Raw genomic sequence first — 19,808 nt, 5'->3', positions numbered from 1 at the left:
AAATCCTTTCATAATTAGGTACCACCTAGTTCATCCATTTTATAGTTTTACACATTAATCATTACTATATTCTGTATTTTCAAAACTAGGCACGCCTATATAGAAAGCAGTTTACAATACAATTTTAGGTTCTAAGCGAGGTACATATGTATTTTTAATCCATTCCTTTCACACAGTTTATCTCATTAAAGAATAATCTACTCTTTCTTATTTTTCTTATAAAGAAACTTGAAACATCCATTCTTTCTTTTTTTTTTTTCAGCCGCTGCCTGGTAAGGGGATCCAAACCCGTGACCTTGGTGTTACTAGCACCATGTGAGCTAACCGGCCAGCCCTAAAACATCCATTCTTTATACCACCATATTGGTGAGTTTCTACAGTTTTTTTTTTTTTTTTTAACTGTTTCCATCTTTTATTGGGCATGAATTCTCAATTAGGATATGAAAGGTTTCAGCAATGATTGAGTTCCTCATGGAGGAGTACAGGCCAAGGAGGTCACAGTCAGGAGTGCAGAGTGCCTGCCACACTGGTCCCCTTCAGTGGTACTCGTGTTGCTGCTCATGCTTGGGTTCCTTGTAAGAAAGGCAGTAGTTGAAAAGCACGTAACCTGCCAGCACCATGGAAACCTCAGCGACACCCCCTTTCTTCACACTGACGTACTTGTTGTAATACCAGTAGTAACCTCTTTGAAAGGCTCCAAAAATGCCTTTAGGTGTGAAATCCCATATCAATATCCAGCTTGGCAGCTCTCCTAGTTTAACATCCATGAGTTTCTTCTTCACTGGTACGAATAACGCCATCTTGGAGTCCTGGTGTCCTCTACGGTTCTTAATAGTTCACAGAAACAGAAATCTAAAATCATAAAGGGTCCTTTTCCCATTGTTCTGCATTTCTTTTACCCCATCTCCCCCCACCTCCCCATCCCATACTGCTGCCAGTGAGGGGGAGGGGAAAGGAGAGGGCGGATGTGTGTGATCATAACGAGGAATATCCGTGTTTGTTCATGTGTTTATTCACTGTATTTTTAATGAGATTTCTGCTAAACTTGTGCTGTGGGAGGTGCTGATGATAGAACACCACAGAGTCTGAGCCCTAAACTCAGGCTGGTAGGACAGACAAACATGGAAGAGTAAACATTGTACAGAGTGTAGCAGTAGAAGCACAGACAAGGCAGGGAGGTGGGGAGGAGGCAGCACAGCTCCCAGGACTGACTGACTCTGTGTCCCCTTCATCGGCCCTGAACCCCCCATCCACTAGGCTGCCAGTGCAGCACACCAGGGGCCGGAGGGCCTGATTTCTCATGGGTTGCAAACAGGTGTGATGGTGTAATTAGTGTGTCTTGGGCAGCTAGCCCATACCCCACAGTAGAACGCATTTGCCTTTTTTAATTACAAAATAGGCTGGCCACTTAGGTCAGTTGGTTAGAGCACAGCCTTATAACTCCAAGGTAATGGGTTCAGATCCATGTACAGGCCAGCCGAAAAAAAAAAGCCGATACATGTTATTCGAATTAAAAAAAAAAACCAAAAAACTAACGTGTGAAGTCCCCAAACTCAATAATCTCCCCTATCCTATTCCCACCTCCTAGAGGTAACCAGCCTGGTATACATTGTTCCAGAAACTTAAATACCTCAAGTTCCCTAGCCCATGTCCCAGGATTTTTGCACATTCTCAGGGCGTATGTTTGGGCTCTGGCTTTCTACTCCAGTAGGAGTCTGTCCCCCTAATCAGCTGTCCCCTTCTTTCTCTTGTGTATACCTTACTTTTAGTCTAATCTTCATACTCACGGCAATAACTTGGATAAGTACATTACTTAGTGACTGGTCAAACAGATGGCATCACAGACTTAGAACCAGAGGAGATGGAACTAATGGCCAACAGTCAGTGTCTCCTTGTGCCAGGCACTGTCCTGAGTACTCCATATGTTTTCACTTATTTAATGCCCTCAACAATCCGGTGAAGTAAATAAGTATGTCACAAAAGAGGAAATTAAAGTACAACAAGGTTATATAATTTGCCCAAGACCAGTTAGTAAATGGCAGAGCCAGGATTTAATTCATTTAACTCTGGCTTCAGTCTGTGTCCTTAGCCCTGTATACTATGGTGTCTAACAGGTTTGAATGAAGAGTCTCTCAAGATCTAGTCACAAATACAAGTCCCTCTCCTTGCTCCCAATGTACAACAGAGTATGGGGAAAGAGGAATTGAACAGTAACTTGCATGCAAGAAGACCTAAGAGGTTTGGGATAACTCAAAGTACAAATTCAAATGTCACAGCACAGTTCCTGGCCTCAGATTCCACAGGGATACAGATGAACTTGGCCAGCATATGCTGCCTCCTTCCCATGACAGAAAATGGTCTAGTCTCTTGTGGGATTTGGAAAAAACGCAGAGAAGAGACTGAGGCTGAACTGATCCAAAAGGATAAGAGCAAAATTTGCAAAGTTTAGGGGTAGGATGGGAAAACAGAAATTGGAGGTCTTGGTCAGCGGCTGGATCAGTGGAGTCAAGCAGAGTGTCCCGGGTGCTAGGGGAGAGGATGGTGGGGTGCAAGACTTCTCCAGGGCACCCAGAAATGGCAGTGGGGCCGCTTCTAAAAGAAGAGCATAAGAGAAGGTCAAACACTATTTCTTACTGTTATTCCGAATCTTTTGTCCCAGGTTGTATTTGCCTTAAAAATACAAAATAATAACTTAAGAAATTTACACATATTATTTTGAATTTGTAGAACCTTAATTTTCTTTTTCTAACTCTGGCATAGAAGGAACGTGAATTTACAAAATTTCAGCATTAGCACTTTAAAATGTGTAAAGGTACTTTGGGGAGAGGGGTTGGACAGGAAGGCGAGAACGGGGATCCAGAAGTGGATGAAGAGGAGGATGTGGATGTAAGTTTTTCTGCAAGGCTCTGGAAGGTGGAGCCTCAGTGTCAGCAGATGGAGAGCAGAACAGGACTTTTCTTTCTCCTTCCTCCTCTGCTGACCCACTTACAGAGCTGAGGGGCAGAAAATGGTGGCAGAATACAGCTTCAATGTGGGAGGGCAGGAGAAGAGGGAGCAGCCTGGCTGTGGCAGGAGCAGGGAGGGAGGCAGCCATGCTGGCCTGCAAGGGCCATGGCTGGGTCTGGCAAAGGGGGTGCCCTGGGCATGGCCTCTTCTTATGCTCTAATTCTGAGTCTTTGGAAATCCACATTTGGTTCATGTATTATAGCAGTGCTTCTCATATGTCACTTGTTTATAGCCTATGTCCTTCATTAGAAAGTGAGCTCAGTTCTAGAAGATGACCAGCATTCTTTCAGTGTATCCAGGTTTTGGGAAAATATAGACTCAAAAGTTGGTTGAGTCACTGAAAACTTCTGTAAGAAAATATTTTCAATCCGAAATGGGTGGTGTCTACAACAAAATTTTTAGAGCACACACCATTTCTTTTGTTTGTTTGTTTGTTTTGTCTTTTTCGTGACCGGTACTCAGCCAGTGAGTGCACCGGCCATTCCTCGCCGCGCTCCCAGCACCGCACTCTCCCGAGTGCACCACGGGCTCGGCCCGTGAGCACACACCATTTCTAAGTTAAGGACCATCTATCCCTCTTATATACTTAAAAGTATATAATTAAAAATAATTAGAGGAAAACAATTCAAAAGAAATAGCAGGGCCTCTTGAGTTAGACAGACTATTGATTAAAATCTCCATTCTGGGCCGGCCCGTGGCTCACTCGGTAGAGTGCGGTGCTGATAACACCAAGGCCATGGGTTCGGATCCTATATAGGGATGGCCGGTTGGCTCACTGGCTGAGCGTGGTGCTGAAAATCTCCATTCTACTTCTTATTAGTAGTATGAACCTGGACATGTTAATACCCTCTTTGAGCCTTGGTTTCATCTGTAGGCTGGGGAACACAGTACCTCCCTCATTTGGTTATTATGAGGAAGAAATAAAAATATTCCTTGTACACAGGAAGAACTCAAATGGGATGAAATAAAGACAATAAGGGCTTCTGTTCCAAATCCTGTTGGTTGCATAGCACCTGATTCTTCCCACTCTAAAATAATATGGGTGTAACACCAACATCTCCCAATGATGTATTTCATACAGTCTCACTGCTTGGCGGGAACAAACACCAGGCTGAAAGTCTAAGGCGAGCAGGTCCTGATCATTATGTCATTGTAACATATGAGCTTTAGGAAGGGTAAACATCCCAAAGACTTACAAATAGTAAGTAGATTTTACAAAAGCAACAGATTTGTTTAGATTTAGGTTTCAATCAGCTGTACAAAAGCAGGCCAGTCAGAAGGACAAGGAGGAGCAAAGTGCTTTTGGTGACACCATTATGGCAGCTGGAGCAGCTTTCGAGGTGTGTTTAAGTGTGTGTGCTCTGGAATCCCTATTCTTTGGAAGACAGTAGGGAGAGGAAGAGCAGAGGTCTTCGGTTCTTCTGTTCCCTTGGTTTCCATAAATCTGCATCAGGTTCTCCTCTGGAGTGGACTCTGCCCACTTCCAGTCTCCTCCCTAAGTGTTGCCCGCAGTGTTCTTTCCTCCTTGCTCCATGGCTCCTCTCTCACCCCCTCCAAAGCGAGATCTTATCCTCACTCCTCTCACCATCGACCTGTCTCTCAGAACTGTGTCTGAAATGGAGCTCCTCTTCCTCACTGCGCTGCACTCTTACCGTCCCAGTCAGCCCAGCCACCGCGGCTCCTCCTTCTCCTGTGCCTCTTCCATTTCACACAAGCTCCTTGAGGTCTGGGACTTGGTTTTGCTCACTCCTGCAACACTTGTGCTAAAACAGTGTAGTTCACTTCGGGTGGTCAGTGAATATTTGTGGGGTGCCCATGTTGGGGTCTTTGAGTGCTCTGAAGTGCTCATCAGTAAGCACCACATCTACTGCTACAGCTCAGCCCCATCTTGCCAATTACCCTTTTAGATTCTTTCCTCTCCTGCAGCAATCGCTCTTCCCCAGCCATTCATATAATAAAATAGTAAGACATTGGAACCTTCAGAAATAATAAGGAACACAAGCTTAACAGTTTTTCACACTCTCAAATAATTTCCCATGATTCAATAAACAGAAGAAGGGAACAGAAAGTCAGAATTGGATATAGAATTCAGATTTTTTTCTTTCAAAGACACATTTTATACAACTTTCAACATTTATACTTTCAAACAAAATGAGCAAAAGATACACTGAGTGCTAAAAAAAATCAAAACAGAAGTAATACAATTTTAATTTCAATATTTTAAAATACAGAAATTAGAAAGAATACCAAATACAACTTTAAACAAGTCACTTGTTCTCCTCTATAATAATCCATGTAAGCTACTTAAAGACTTACAAATTTAAAGTAAGACAGAAACAAAATAAATACTGTACACTTTCCCTGCCTGCAGGCAAAAGATGGGAAATACTGTTATGAATTTTAAAAAAAGCTCTTAAAGCTTCAGCATCCCACTTCCCAGCCACACCGCATTCCATTGTCACACAGTGTGCTTCTGCATTCAAAGGACACACGTGCACACATACTGACTGCCTATACAAACAGAGAGAAACTACTCCACAGACACCCCAAACAAGAATGGTAACAGTCACCTTGGACCGTGGGTATAAAAATCAGTAAGGAAAGCCAGTCAGGCTAGCAAAACATTACTACAAAACTAGTAAATACCATAGCCAACAACTGCCCCTTTTCAAATTTCACAGATTTAAACCCCCTAAAACGATTACTACCCCTCCCCATCACCACCCTCCAACTGCCCCCTCAAAAAAAAAAACTTGCTGAAGCAATGGCAAAGTTAGACATTTCACAGTAAATGTGAAAATTCATATTATATAATCTCTTAAAATGAACCTTTTCACCCTCTTTCCACAGCATGAAACTGTTATGGCTTAATTTATATTAAAAGTAGAAAAGTCTTTTCCGAAGGAAATACAGTCTTGCAAAGATGCGTATGCATTTCCTGATCAGTGCTATTTCATACCTAACAACTGCATGACTTGCTTTTGCAGTCAGAAGTTGTTTTTGGAAAAATTGAGGTTATAGCTTTTGATTTAGTCTAACCATAAACTGTAAGGCTCTTAGTTTGGTTTAGTTTTCTTTTGCAAGATAAAATAACCTTGGGGTTCACTTAGAAAGTTACACCTCAGGTCCCTGATTATAATGTGGAAGTTATATGTATGCTTTGTAAAAATAAAAGGTTACTTATGAATCACAGAGGAAAGAAATTATTCTAGGCAAGGACTCAACTCATTATATATTATATTTAATGCTGGTAATTTTTACAAAGCAAGATCCACCAAAGAAATATGAGTATGTCTGTGTTATTTTATTCCTGCAAAATACTATATATTCTAGCACTTATGATTATTATTTTGGTGAAAAATCTTGGGGAAAATAGCTGACATTTTGAAAAGGAAATGGCCAAAACAAAACTGGTTGGAGACAAATTTTACCCTTATGATTAAGTTCTACTTATGACTGCTTTCTGAAGTAAAGAAAAATGAGTTCAGAATGTCAAGGTCTTGCATAGGTAAACTACTTGGAGGTCAAGGGCTACGTGGTAGCCAAGGTTTATTAGTGAAATAGTGCAGAGCGGATAAACTTGTTGGAAGAATCGCTGAAGTTTCAAAAAGGTTTTAACCAAAAAAATGTCATGTTGCACTTAAGACAAAGCCTTAGGACACTAGAATGGGCACCAAGGGTGACAGGGAAAACCTAAGTGTATTATTTTCTCCTCTCCATTGGAGAGGACAAAATACTACAGAAGAATAAAACTACAGTTGATCACAATAAGTTGATTACTTTAGAAATAGGCATTTACTTCTTAATGACCTTAATTTTTAAAATTTGTTCATGTAAGGGATATCAACAAATATTTGACTTATGGCACAACAGTCACTAAAAAACAAATTAAAATAAGGGAAGGGTTTTTAGTAAGGCTATAGTATTAAGACTACATTACATCCAACAGCAATATAGTGAGTATATTAATTTTTCCCCTTTCTTTCCACCTGGCATCAAGTAAGCACATCATCCACCACCACAGGCCAAGCAGAGGCTGCACAGTGTCAGAGAACAGATAAAGCCTGTTTTAGGAAGCAAGGTACTGGAGGTCCCAGATCCACTGTGTCCCCAGGCAAATGACTGCCCTATATGGGTTCCATTTGTCTCCTTTATTTACCAGCAACACTCTTTTCTTAGGCTGAAGATCTGATGCTCAACCTTCTCAAGATTGATTTAGATGAAGGTCTAGAACATCAGGAAAAGACTGGTGAGCTTTAGTTTCTCTTTATATAGGGAAAAATTAGCTTAATATTTAATGAGAAAATGAATTTTTGAAAAATTTTTTGATTTATATTATGAAGGCCTTCATCTCTCAATGCAAAATCTGTACTGAGTCATACTTATCCCAGTCAACTCTAGTCTCATCACTATAGAGAGCATCTTTTGAAAACAAAGTATCTTCTCTGTCGAAGGCGTCCAGTCCAGTCTCCTTTCCTACTCTACTACTGTGGTTTCTCTCTTTACCCAACTAGCTGTTGTTCCCCAACCCATAGTTGTCTCCAAATTCCCATCTTTTCAATCACCTTATTTTGTCCCCTAGTTCCATGGGTAGTTGTTTTATCATTTTAATTCCATGACTTATTTCACCCTTATCTAGTACCTGAAGAGTTATAGTGAATCTGTGGAGCAGTACTATTCTAATCCCTAAACATAAAGCTCTCTCTCGCTCTCTTTCGATTACTTTATATCATCTTAATGTACTTGAGGATAAACATTCTCATTCTTATCCATAAACTATCTCACTTCTTTTTTCTTTCACTTCAAGCATGGAATCTGATTTTAACTCAGTACCTTGTTAGAGATTCTTCAGATTTTTAGATAGCATACCCTGGGAATATATTTGATATAAAATAAATTTTATGAGTAATAGCAGTTTCATGAAAAAATGTATATAAAGGTGCATTCACTATCAGTTATAACTTAAATAATGATAATTTCTCTGTAAGTATGAAGAGTAAGGAATGCTTTTCCATGTTTTCCTTAACTGATTATCATAATAAGCATTTTTATCCAAACTTACAAATGAGAACACTAAGACTCAGAAAGAATAAATGACCTATTCAAGGTCACACAGCTGATACATAAACGGCAGAACTTGGACAAAACCCTGGTCTTCTGCTTCCGTGCATGTTATACCATGCCCCTCCATTACCATCATTAAATTACTAACTTTTGAAATGTTTCTTAAATTTTAAAAAATAAATCAGATCTTTTGCAACTAAAAAACTTATGCTGTTTTTTATGAATGGGCCCTCTTTTGCTAAAGTTTGCTTAGAAGTGAAAATAACATTGCTAATTTCATGAAGAAGATATCTTCAAGGACAGAGACCACGACTGCAATTTTATATTCCCCCATAGTACTAAGTAGTGCTGGGCACAAAGTAGATATTGATAAATACCTGCTGATCTCATACGAATAAATACAGTAGAGTATATTGAAAAGGCAGTAATTAGGAGTATTAGAAAATAGAACAATTCCTCAAGCTAAATATTTAATGAAGGATAAAGAAGGGCTTGTTTTCTCTCTGAGTTTATGATTTTGGTCAGAGTCTTCAATTTTGTATGCTTTTAAAAATGAACTGATACTTACAAAGCTTTATGTATTCCTAAGATACCGAACTATTATAAATTGCTAGCTTTGTATTGTTTATAACATTCATCAGTACTGGAGGGCATAATATCATGTGATGTTGTGAATTGCAGTAAGTGGATCCGAGGTCTTATTTGAATCAATACAGGATAATTATCTAATACTACCATTAAAGTTGCATATGTTAATTCACAATTCTCAATTTTACATATTTGTATTTGTTTACAACAAGCTAAATGCTATAATTGCTGTCTTCCTAAGTTACGGTGTCTATGCAGTAGGTGTTTATAAATGAGACTAAGGGGAAGACAAAAAGTTGTCTATTATTTTTGAGCCCAGATGATACTGGCAGCAGCTACCTCAAAGTTCAGCCATTTCCATGAGATAAAGGGATGCATCATTGCCAGTGACTTTATAAGAGGTTTGAGTAGGAAAGTCACAGGGTCAGTGGCTGACTTTCCACCAATTCAGAAAAAGATACATGTATTCTGTTACAGCAGTTTTATTACTTTGCTGAAAGTTTTGTAACTGAGCCAGTTAATGGGCTAAAACTGCCAAAAATGAATCCACAGTACCTTTACTTAAAAATCCACATACTGGCTACACAGAATTAGTGTTTATTGGCCTAAGGACATGGGGTGGATACTGGCCACGATTTTAATTCATAAAAATAGTTTTATTTTAATTTTTATGGCTAAAAAAAGGGTAATTATAAAGGTAGAAAATGTAAAGAAAAAACAAAACAAAACCCAGATCATGATGTAAATGGAAAAAGAAATTATAGCACTTATTTCTTAAGCCAAAATAAAAGTACGTATGTTGTAACACTAAAACAGTATGCTGAAAACTAAGACATCATAGTAATATACTGTGTGAAAAGGTGGGGGAATCAGTCAAACCCAGATGTTTGCATCTTGACATAAGATGACCACTCAAAGACTGACTGTACTCTCTGCTAAGTTTTGGCATAGTGTAGACAAGGGTTTAAGTAGGCCACTTATAGACACTGAGGATTTCCATAAAAATTCTTCTTAACACCCAGATAAGATTCCAATGGTTCCAGTTACTCTGGACCAAAAAGGCTGATTCAGAAGCTATTTCATACTTATCCCATAAAATATTGGAATGGAGACAGAGTATGAAATATTTCTCTTTGAAAATACACATTTGAATAGAACCATGAAAGACAATGGTATAGATTTTTTTCCTTAGCAATTTAAGTGTTGCTTAATATAGAAGGGAAAGTCCCACTACCTTGCTGAATAAAAAAAGACAAATCTGTAATATGGCCATACTTCTTCGCCACAAAAATTAATTTTATCCTGTTTGCCTGTATTTTCTTAGCAGGAATTTGTAAAATGCTCTATTGTCAGATTTGGGAATATTTCCACCCCACCCCCAGAAATAATTTATTTTTATGCCATGGGGGGAAAAGGGGGAAACAGAAGCTATTACAAGCAACTGAAAACTGGCATTTAGTTAAAATTGAACATAAAGGAGATAAATGATTACCTTAAAGTTCAACCAGATACCTAACCTCAATTTGCACTGGTCAAGTTAGGACAGATGGAAGAAACTGCAAAAAGAACCTATTTTACTTCAAATCCATATCATAAATAATTCTTTAGAAGGTTAAAAATTAAAAGTAAACACACACACAAAAGATCTACTCCAACATGCTTGCTTCTATACAACTTAATATAGTATAGTCCTATTATATTACGGCTTATTATGCAGAGTTGAATATGCTAAGTCAAATCATATTTTCCAACAAATTAGGTCTAAAGAATAAAAACCACTGTGAGAGGTAACTTTTGTAGCAGGCATCGGTCCTGTCCTCCAAAACCAGCAGTATGAAGAAGGCTCTCTATAGTTATAAATGTATTTGGAAAAACCACAAACATGACAATTTAACCAAACTTTAATACTTTTCCCACAAGTAGGAAAAAGATATTAAAGTTGTTCTCTTTGGGACCCAGATATCATCAGCAGAAATGAAAATGCAAGAAGCCCATATTTTTGTATTTAGAAGAAAATCACAATGTCAAACAAAGTGGGAAATGAGGGATCTTTTATGGAGTTCTTACACATTGGCTATGAAAGTGTTTCCCTGCAACGAGAAGTCTTGTTGGGTCGTCATAAAATGATGAGGAGTGCAGAGGGAAGGTGAGACAGAAGGTAATCAACCTGGATAACAGTATGCACCTTGGATGTTAGCAAAAGCGAAGCTAATAGCTTATAAAAAACACATGAAATATATAAAATAAAATGATTTTCATATACATCTTAATTTAAAATAATTAATGCATCAAATCCCTGTTTAAGACTTTAACCTGAATATCAAATTTAAGAGTCCAGACTAGTTACTGTTACTGTGGCTCTTTCCCACATGTAACACACACACTATCAAAAATAATTTAAAAACCTTCACATTCTTAAATCTAAATTAGTGAGATATTTCTTCAGAAATCTTCCAAATAAATAGCTTTAAAAAAGAAAGAATTTAAAAGCTGTTAACTTTTAAAAAAATCTGTTAAATAAATTATTGATAATTCTTTACCCTACCACTGAAATTAAATCAAGACACTACTAATGACAAAATGAAATTCAAGCCCTGACAAGAGACCTTTTCCAGTTCGAGGTCTCTTTTTAAGGTTCCACCCTCCTCCTTCCTTTCCCCCGCCAGGTAGGTCCATACTGGTTATTGCTGAGTGGGCGTGGCACAGTGAAAACGCAGCAGCGGCTCCTTCTGTTCCTCGGGCAGTGTCCTTACTGTACACGCAGACTGCTCCAGGCTCCTGCACCCCCGAGAATGGTCTCCAAAGGCAAGAGTGGCTGCAGTGGCAGCTCTGTCACACAAAGAAACGGGCATGGCCATTTCTGTTCAACTTAAGGATCTTCCCAAGACGTTGTTTGGCTGTTGCCATTCCTTTTTTTGGACGTTTACCTATAAAAGACCAACAACAGTATAAATAATAATGAAAAGCACACCTGACGAACAGCACCTGGAAGACTTAAAGGAGAGCTTTATGGTAACTCTTAGGTGTTCTGAATGAACAAAGTCACGCTTTTGGATTTCCACTGTTTAAAACTCTTGTACATCGTCACACTAGGAATAAAGGCCAACCTCCCTCACGAGACTTACAAGGCCTTCCCAAAGTCTGATCTCTGTCTAGCCCTTCAGCATGAGCTCTAACCAAATCCTACATCAAAGAGTGCCTCAGCAACAAGGCTGACTGCAACTTCATAAATATCCCATATACCGTTTCTCACCTTTGTGCCTTGGGTTATGCTTTCTCCTCTGCCTTTAATGCTGTCTACTCTGTCATTTCTCCCAACTCAGCCCGGCTAATCCCTTATTATCCTTTTTTAGGATCTACCTCGTCCTTTTCTTCAGAAAGTCAGTCCTGATCCTCAAGGTTGACTTGGGTATCCTGCATCTTTGTTCCCATAGTAGCTTGCACATATTGCTATCAGTATGCCTTCCACAGTGCATTAGATGGTGAGCAACTTGAGTTAGAAGACTACATGTAAACTGCCACTATTACCATCACACACAATCAGAAATGTACTTAATCTGCAAATGTGTAAAAGTTACCTTTTGTTGCCTGGTTGCTGATAGGTGGTGGATTTGACGCAGGTCTCTTGGTGGGGTGAAGGGGTATTGAGAAGGAAGTTTCACCAACTGGCCTCTCTGGACTTAGACTGCCATTACTTATCTGGCATGCCCCCGAAATCAAGCTTGAATTCTGCATATACTTTCCATTCTGAAGGATGGAGCCACTGCTGTCCACACTATTCCTACTTTGTACCTTCTGACTGATTTCTGATGAACCTTCCTTTTTGATGCATTTCTGGCTTCTACTTAGATCCTGAAGAAAGAAGAAAATAAGGCTGAATTTTCAGGGTTTAAAATAAGTGAGGCTTTTAAGCTCTCTATGTATTAGTAGCAAAGTCAAGTGAGAGAACAAATAAGCTACTGAATTTTAGTTTTCTTAACATGTCTTAGCCACAACTACCCCTTCATGATGGTATCTCAGTCCATAAACCTAATAGCTCTGAAGGATTCAGGTCTTGAATTTGCATTGTAACTTATGTCAAGAAAAAAAAAAGAAAATAAGCAGGGGTGCTCTGCCTGCCACTCCACTCAGTGAGCACGTGCCATGGAAGGAACTCGAGATGAGAGAGGTGGACCTACTACTGCCTTAGCATGTCACAGCTCCTATGTACCTCTCGCACTGTACTTTTTTAGAACCTCACTTCAAAAAGGTTCATCTCCACTGTGTTTGCTAGAAAATCCTAGACCCAGAGCCCCAAGACTGGTTTTTCTTTAACTACAACTCCTCTTTCAGTCCTTTAAGACTACTGAGTGAACTTTCAGGAAAAAAACAACTACTGAGTGGTGAGTACTGAAATCAACCGAGAGGGTCATGACCAGCATTAAAAAGAGAAAGGAACAGATTAGACATGAAAAGAATACCCTGCAGTGTGATGTTTCATGAAAATATTTTTAATTATGCATGCTTATGTGTGTGAGAGATATAAAAACCTATCTTTGATCAAATAAGTTTCAAAAACAGTATTAAACACACTTGCTTTAGTCTTGCAAATATTCTACAACTGCTATAATTTGACATGCCATTATAATATTCTCTAGATTACAGGCAAAAGAAATTTGATTTTCTCTGAGTGATCTTGCTAATCATCTGTTCTCTACATCTTCATTATTTTCAAAGGCAATTATTATAAAAACAACAGCCAGATTTAAATAATAGCTTACTTTCAATACTGAATCCTATAATGCTAACAAATGATAAGCTTTATAACCAGATACAGTGAGGCACTATAAAATCATATACAGACAATCCCCAACTTATGACAGTTTGACTTAAGGTTTTTCAACTTTACAATGGTACACATTTAACCATTCTGTTTTTCACTTTCAGTATAGTATTTAATAAATTACATAAGCTATTCAACACTTGTGTTAAATGATTTTGCCCAACTGTAAGCTAGCGTAAGAGTTCCAAGCATGTTTAAGGTAGGCTAGGCTAAGCTATGATGTTCAGTATGTTAGGTGTATTAAATGCATTTTCGACTGAAGATATTTTCAACTTACAAATGGGTCTATCGGGTAGTAACCCCATCTTAAGTAGAGGAGCATCTTTACTGAAAAAGTGAATTATAACAGTTAAGAGATTTCTTATTTGACTTTTGACTCTGGAGCATGTCCTTCTATTCAAAGAACTTGTACTCACAAAGCCTTGCTTTAAAAAAATAACTCGCTCATTTTCTTATTGTAAAAGTAATTGCTAAATATTTAGAAAATACAGGTGAGCCAAATAAAATAAAAACCACTCATAATTCCACCACTCAGAGATTAAGTATGTTAAATATCTAGGGGTAGAGTCTTACTGTCTTTTCTGTCTATATACATAGATGTCTCCTCCTCCATGGATTTTAGTCCACATTACAACTCGGCCCAGGGCTCTGGAAGACAGCAAAACCTAGAAGCCTTTTCCACTTCTGCTGAAGTATCTCAGTCGTATGACAGCTTTATTCACAAGAGATTTTTGCTTCACTTTTTCTTAAACTGCCTACTTATGTACCCACCCCTGGTGTAGTGGATTGAATTATGACTCTCAAAACTCCCTGAAGCTTGAATTGTGTCCCCCAAGTTTTATGTATTAGAAACTTAGCCCCCACTGTGACTGTTAAGAGGTGGGAAATCCTATTATGGTAATCAAAGGACCGTGCAGTAGTGAATGGATTAAAAATGGTGATCAGGGGCATGGTTCTGAGGGCTTTAAAAGAAGAGGAGAGTCTGTTTCTCTCTCTCTCTCTGCTCTCTCTGCTTCCACCATCTTGCAATGTGAGACCCCTGAGTCACTGTCACCACCATCAGATGGACTTTGGACTTCCCCAGCCTCAGAAACTGTAAGCAATACATTTCATTTTCTTTATAAATCATTCAGTTGTGTATACTTTGTTATAAACAACATAAACAGACTAATACACCTGGTAAATTTTTTTTACACTAGAGAGAACTGGAGACAGTATTTCTGTTTCCTTTGCTGATTTACTTTCTTAAGTATGCTTGGGGTTGGGGTGGTTTAGGGGCCCCACTTAGCCACATGAGAATGTTGATTCTTTCTTGGGCAGCCATTTTTCAAGGTTTGCAGTCAAAGGTTCGATCACTTTCCTTGTTTGGTGCTGTTGGTAAAGTTTTGGTTTTTTAAAAATGCTATTTTGGGTTCATTTTGTCTGGTGTAAACTTTAAGATGCTAGAATCCTAAAACATCTAGTTTCTTCTCTTAGAGTAGAGGTTCCTAACCTGGAGTCAATGGATAGTCGGGGGAGGGGTGGGGGGATGGCAGCACAAACCATGAGAAAATGTAATAGTATTTATAATAAACATTTTTCTGGAAAGAAACTCTAACTTTCATTAAATTCTCAAAAAAAGTATCTAAAAATGTTCAAGAAACATCCGAAGTTAAAGAGAGATCCTCATGGTACTCTTCCTTTCCTTTTATGTTTAATTCTAACCAGACATAACCTACAGGTGTTGGCAGCCAGTGGTTTTTAATTGTTTCCTTGAATAAATTAGTCTTTTCCCTATCACCTGCTACCATTGAGTCTTGCATTAATCATCATATCAGAATCTCTAAGAATGGACAGTCTTTCAAATGTGCATTTAATTGTAATTTTTTGGCTTCTTAGGTCTTGTAGTTGACAACGTTATAGTTTAAAAAAAGAAGCAGCAAAACAGAATTAATGACAATTCTAAATCTTTTAATGTTTCAAACTTTGAATAATACCTGAGGATTAAATCTGGAAGTTGTATCAAATTGTTTTATCCAGGAAGAAGTCCTAGAGTCTTGATCTTCACTCTTGACATGATATCCTAAAGAGAGGTTTTAATTAAATTATCATTGTACTAACTTGATCTTAAAGAACAAAATTAGCCGAATGCTTAAAATTGAAAGCAAATTCATGTTGACATTTTATTAAAAAATAAATGTTAACTCTTCAGCAATTTATTTACATATCTTCACCTTCACTACACTCCTTTCCCTCTCACAACCAAAAAGAAAATAGTCACCAGCTCACAACCTATCATGTTCTTTCAATTCTCTCACAGACTGTTGTTATGTGGTTTTGTGCCAGATGCTAGAAGATCTAGAGTCAAATTCTATGACCACCTGTTGCAGATATAAAACCAAATCAACACACATTCCCTAAAAATGGTATATTTTCCCATATAAAACTAAAGGCAGATGCTTGCCTAAATTCTGCAGTATTTCCCTAAAAGCTTTCTTTTCAAGGGACCAAAGAGATCATACTTAGAAAGACAAAATGCTGCAGTGGATGACAGACAAACCCAGATCTGAGTTTCAGTTCTTCCATTACCAATGCAGCTTTCGGCAAGTTATTTAACCTCTCCAAACTTTAGTTTCCTCTTATACAATAAGCAAAGACTTTGGAATCAGATGATCCTGGGTTCACATTCCAACACCACTGAAAAATAGCTATGTAAAGTGTGGGCAAGTTAAATTAATTTTACTAAGTCTTATTTCCTTTACCTGTAAAATAGGAGTGATATTACCTATACCATAAGTATTGTTTCAAGAATTAAGTGAAACGAATGTCAAGCTCCTGGTACATAGCTGACACTTAATTATGTGTGATTAAAAACAACTATTACTCAGGTATTCAATTTTAATGTACTGTCTTTTCCTCAATCCCCCTCAGACTTTTTGGGAAACAAAATTTTTCCTTAAAGACACAGAGAAGAGAACACTGTGTGGTATGATTGAGGCTGCCATTGATTCTGCTCTCTTTTCCTAATATTTCCTTTTCAAAGAGGAGAAAGAATATCCTCAATTAGAAAGAAACAGTTCAAAAACTGTTTCCTCTCTCATAAAAGGAAAAAGGGGTGATTGTTCAAGTTTAGCAGACTATTTAAGATACCACAACATTCTTTCCAATCAACCTAACTGTTGGTGAAAGAGAAATAATACTGTCTTGCAATAGCAATGGTAGAATTATGTTAGTAAACAGAATTCTCAATTCCAGGTAATTCACATTTTGAGTTCATATGCTCCAATCTTACATGACTTGTCAGCATTATGTATTTTTTGGTCAACATTCTTAACACCATTTCCAACTAAAGATGTGCAATAAACAGTCTTTATTCATAAATCTTTAAACTAAACTCGGATTACAGAGCAATTAAATTGGGGTTGTACGTCACTTTTTAGAGACTGATAATTTATGTTTCTTACCACATTCCACTGGTTTATCATAGCGATACAACTGCCTAACCTCATGGTTACTGCTGTGGCAGCTGCTGGGATCCTGGAGAGAGTTTCTTTCACCACTGTAGTCTGTGCTTTGTATTTGCCTTTGTAAACATGTGGAATAGTGCAACCCTGCCATAGACAGCATGCCCTGAATAGCTTCTTCCTCTGTGCTCGTCGAGGTAGGACATTCCCTAAAGAGCAGATAATCCAAAAAAACAAAAGTCTATTTTTCTGATAAAATTTTTGATAAAACTTAAAACTACAAAAATGTTTTCAAAGTATTTACATCACAATTTAATAAGGCTACTATCATCAGCAAGCCTACCTTTTAATTGGAATTTCACTTCTAGATGGTTTCTGGCTCTTTTGAAGGAAGTTCCTCATCATATTAGATTCCTTCTTAAAGTGTGATGTTATTTCTTGTTTCTTTTCATCACCTGAACTTTCAGACTCTTCAGTGGTAAAATTATTTTTCTGAAAAAATAAATAATTAAATAAAAACAAAGCTACATAAGAAATTGACCAAGTCTGTACAAACTAATCAATAAAGATTTTATACATCTAGGAATGTATGTTAGAATCTTTATTATCATGAAATTATTTCTGTATTTCATATGAAAAAGTGAAAATCTCTAGTAACTACAGTAACATACAACCTTAATAAAAATGCACAATCTAGGCTTTCTTTAAAGTAAGATGAAATATAAAAACAGTATAAGCAGAGAAGACTCTTCCTCTACCTTTTCTAAAACCAGACAAAAGCTATGTTTATCAAATGTGAACAGTCACATGATGCTGCGTGGATACAATGATCACTGCAGGAAGACCCTGTGTTACACAGGTCAGACAGACAAGCTTTGAGAAAAGCTGTCATTTGCCTTCCTCCCAGATGCTCATCTTTCCATCAAATAATGTACAAGTCACAGGGTTTCAGGCATACCAGTGCAGTGCAATCAGGTCCAGAGTCTTCTGAATCAGAAATATCAGAATATTCTGATGATCTATTCCTGAGTTCTGATTTTACACTTGTAAAAAACCCTGAGAAAGAAGGGAAAGGATGAGAGAAAAAGAGAAAGTCCTTAGAATTTTATGAGCAGGGTGGCAAGGTGACCTCTCAAGTCCATTCAGCTTCGTGATGTTTCTCAATCTCTCCTGCTCTACCCTCCTTGTTCACTGCTTTTATTTTCTCCATCTCCCCTGCTCCCCACAAGGTCTTTCTCCCTAATTGACCAAGACACAGATTGAAGTGCATTCTTAAATATAAGTGTAGTATTTATTAAACACGATTATATGAATATATCCCTTATATGGGTGAGTTGACTATTTCATGTTTCTTTCCAGAAAAGAAACTTCCAAAACTAATATTAGCTCCAAGAGGCTTTTCGCTTCTCCTGTTGCGTTAGTTCTATTATTATAAAAGATAACTCTCCTAAACTTAAAAAGCATTCAGGTAGATAGTGAGTTCAATAAGCTTATAAACCTGCTTTTCTCTTTCATGAGTCACTGCCATATAGCAACTGTTTGATGAATTCCCATTGATTAACTGACTTTTTCCTGGCATATGAACAAAGGCAGAGTCACTAACTACAGCAATACCATATTTACCTGGAATTAGAAGAAGGAACTGAGGTATTCAACATGTATTAAATAATGTTAGCTATCTGGAACATTTACTTGTCAAGTACCAAAATACTTATTTTAATTACTTTTTAAAATAGAAGGGCAAATGATGGTCCTGAAAAAAGTTGAGAAATTAAGACTTCATTCAAAGAAGAAAAATGTCAAGAAGGAAGTATTACTATTCTGTCATATCGATGATAACCAATTAATAACTCAGTAGAGGCCTTCTTATCAACAGGCAATCAAATAAAACCACAATACATGGGTTACTAACAGCTTCAGATCAGTCGATTATATATGTCTCCTAATTCTGAAAACCATGTTAACTAAAATGATACACAAAATTGCATTAAACTTGAAACTTTTATTTTGGGGAGTAGAGGCCCATAAAATGTATGAGCTTTCATGTGATTCTTTAAACACTGTAAATGGAAGAGGGTATCAATGACCCACACTGATAACAACTTCCCTGGCCACCACACCTCACTTGGCATTCATTCAGCACTTCCCTGATGGTGAAACTATTCAGACATTTCAGATTTTTCAAAACAGTTTTAGGGACACAAAAAATTTCAATGCTACTATAAACTTAAGAACTTTAAAATTAGCAAGTTACTTTACACATGATCACATTAGTAACAAATAGACCTTTAAAATGACCATTAAAACAAACATACTGTTAATTGGTTTTTGAGATTCTTCATTTTCTACCCCCTCTATTCCTGAACTCTCTTCTATCTTCAATTTTGCCTTTTTTGTCCTTCTCTTATCCTCTTCATTTTCACTATCTGCTGTATAAAGACTTTGATCTGCGAAGGGCTGTCTCTCATCTCTGTATCATGGGGAGAAAATAATCAAGTCAGAAAACAGTGTAAGACTATGTGGCCAAACATTATTCCCTTCCCCTTAATTAATAGAGTAGAGAATCGAGACACTTTCCCCATATTTCAGTCAGCTGTGCAACAGTATAGGGATTAAATGAACAAAGGGAATCCACTGAAAACTAATCTATTTGATACCTTGATGTACTTTACATACTTAATTATTCTTCCATTTGTCAGCAGTAATCGTAGATCATTATCTTTTGCTCTCCATTCAGGTACCGTGGAAGATGGCTGGAGATGTTTGTTGAATTTTCCATTCAGTTTAGAGCTCAAGATGTCCTTAAAGTATAAAAGTAGAACTTACTGAACACCTCCACTCTCACATACACCTGCTTGACTGAAGGAACACAGTATACAACTCCT

The 19,808-nt window shown here is 37.7% G+C and overlaps 2 protein-coding genes across 2 annotated transcripts in view; both read right to left on the bottom strand.

Moving 5' to 3' along the window:
- Positions 1–536: 536 nt before the first annotated feature.
- Positions 537–800, bottom strand: LOC134381281 (ATP synthase subunit f, mitochondrial-like). Its single transcript, XM_063101380.1, has one exon. The coding sequence runs from the start codon at positions 798–800 to the stop codon at positions 537–539; it is 264 nt and encodes an 87-aa protein (XP_062957450.1).
- A 4,924-nt stretch (positions 801–5,724) lies between these two features.
- Positions 5,725–19,808, bottom strand: part of KDM7A (lysine demethylase 7A) — a 78,617-nt gene continuing 64,533 nt past the window's right edge. Inside the window, exons 13-20 of the mRNA XM_063099531.1 lie at positions 19,600–19,724; positions 19,239–19,393; positions 17,882–17,979; positions 17,267–17,415; positions 16,924–17,132; positions 15,457–15,542; positions 12,237–12,510; positions 5,725–11,585 (exon numbers count right to left, since the gene is read on the bottom strand). Of these exons, the coding sequence (XP_062955601.1) occupies positions 11,491–11,585; positions 12,237–12,510; positions 15,457–15,542; positions 16,924–17,132; positions 17,267–17,415; positions 17,882–17,979; positions 19,239–19,393; positions 19,600–19,724 (1,191 nt within the window). The 3' untranslated portion in view covers positions 5,725–11,490. The remainder of the gene's footprint in view (positions 11,586–12,236; positions 12,511–15,456; positions 15,543–16,923; positions 17,133–17,266; positions 17,416–17,881; positions 17,980–19,238; positions 19,394–19,599; positions 19,725–19,808) is intronic.

Source organism: Cynocephalus volans, chromosome 6 (genome assembly GCF_027409185.1).
Source record: "Cynocephalus volans isolate mCynVol1 chromosome 6, mCynVol1.pri, whole genome shotgun sequence".
NCBI lineage: Eukaryota > Metazoa > Chordata > Mammalia > Dermoptera > Cynocephalidae > Cynocephalus > Cynocephalus volans.
Note: the sequence above shows the minus strand (reverse complement) of the source record. Positions and strands in the feature narration are given on the sequence as shown.

Bases quoted from the DNA above. Each gene is read 5' to 3' on its own strand.
- LOC134381281 (XM_063101380.1), bottom strand. From the start codon at position 800: ATGGCGTTATTCGTACCAGTGAAGAAGAAACTCATGGATGTTAAACTA.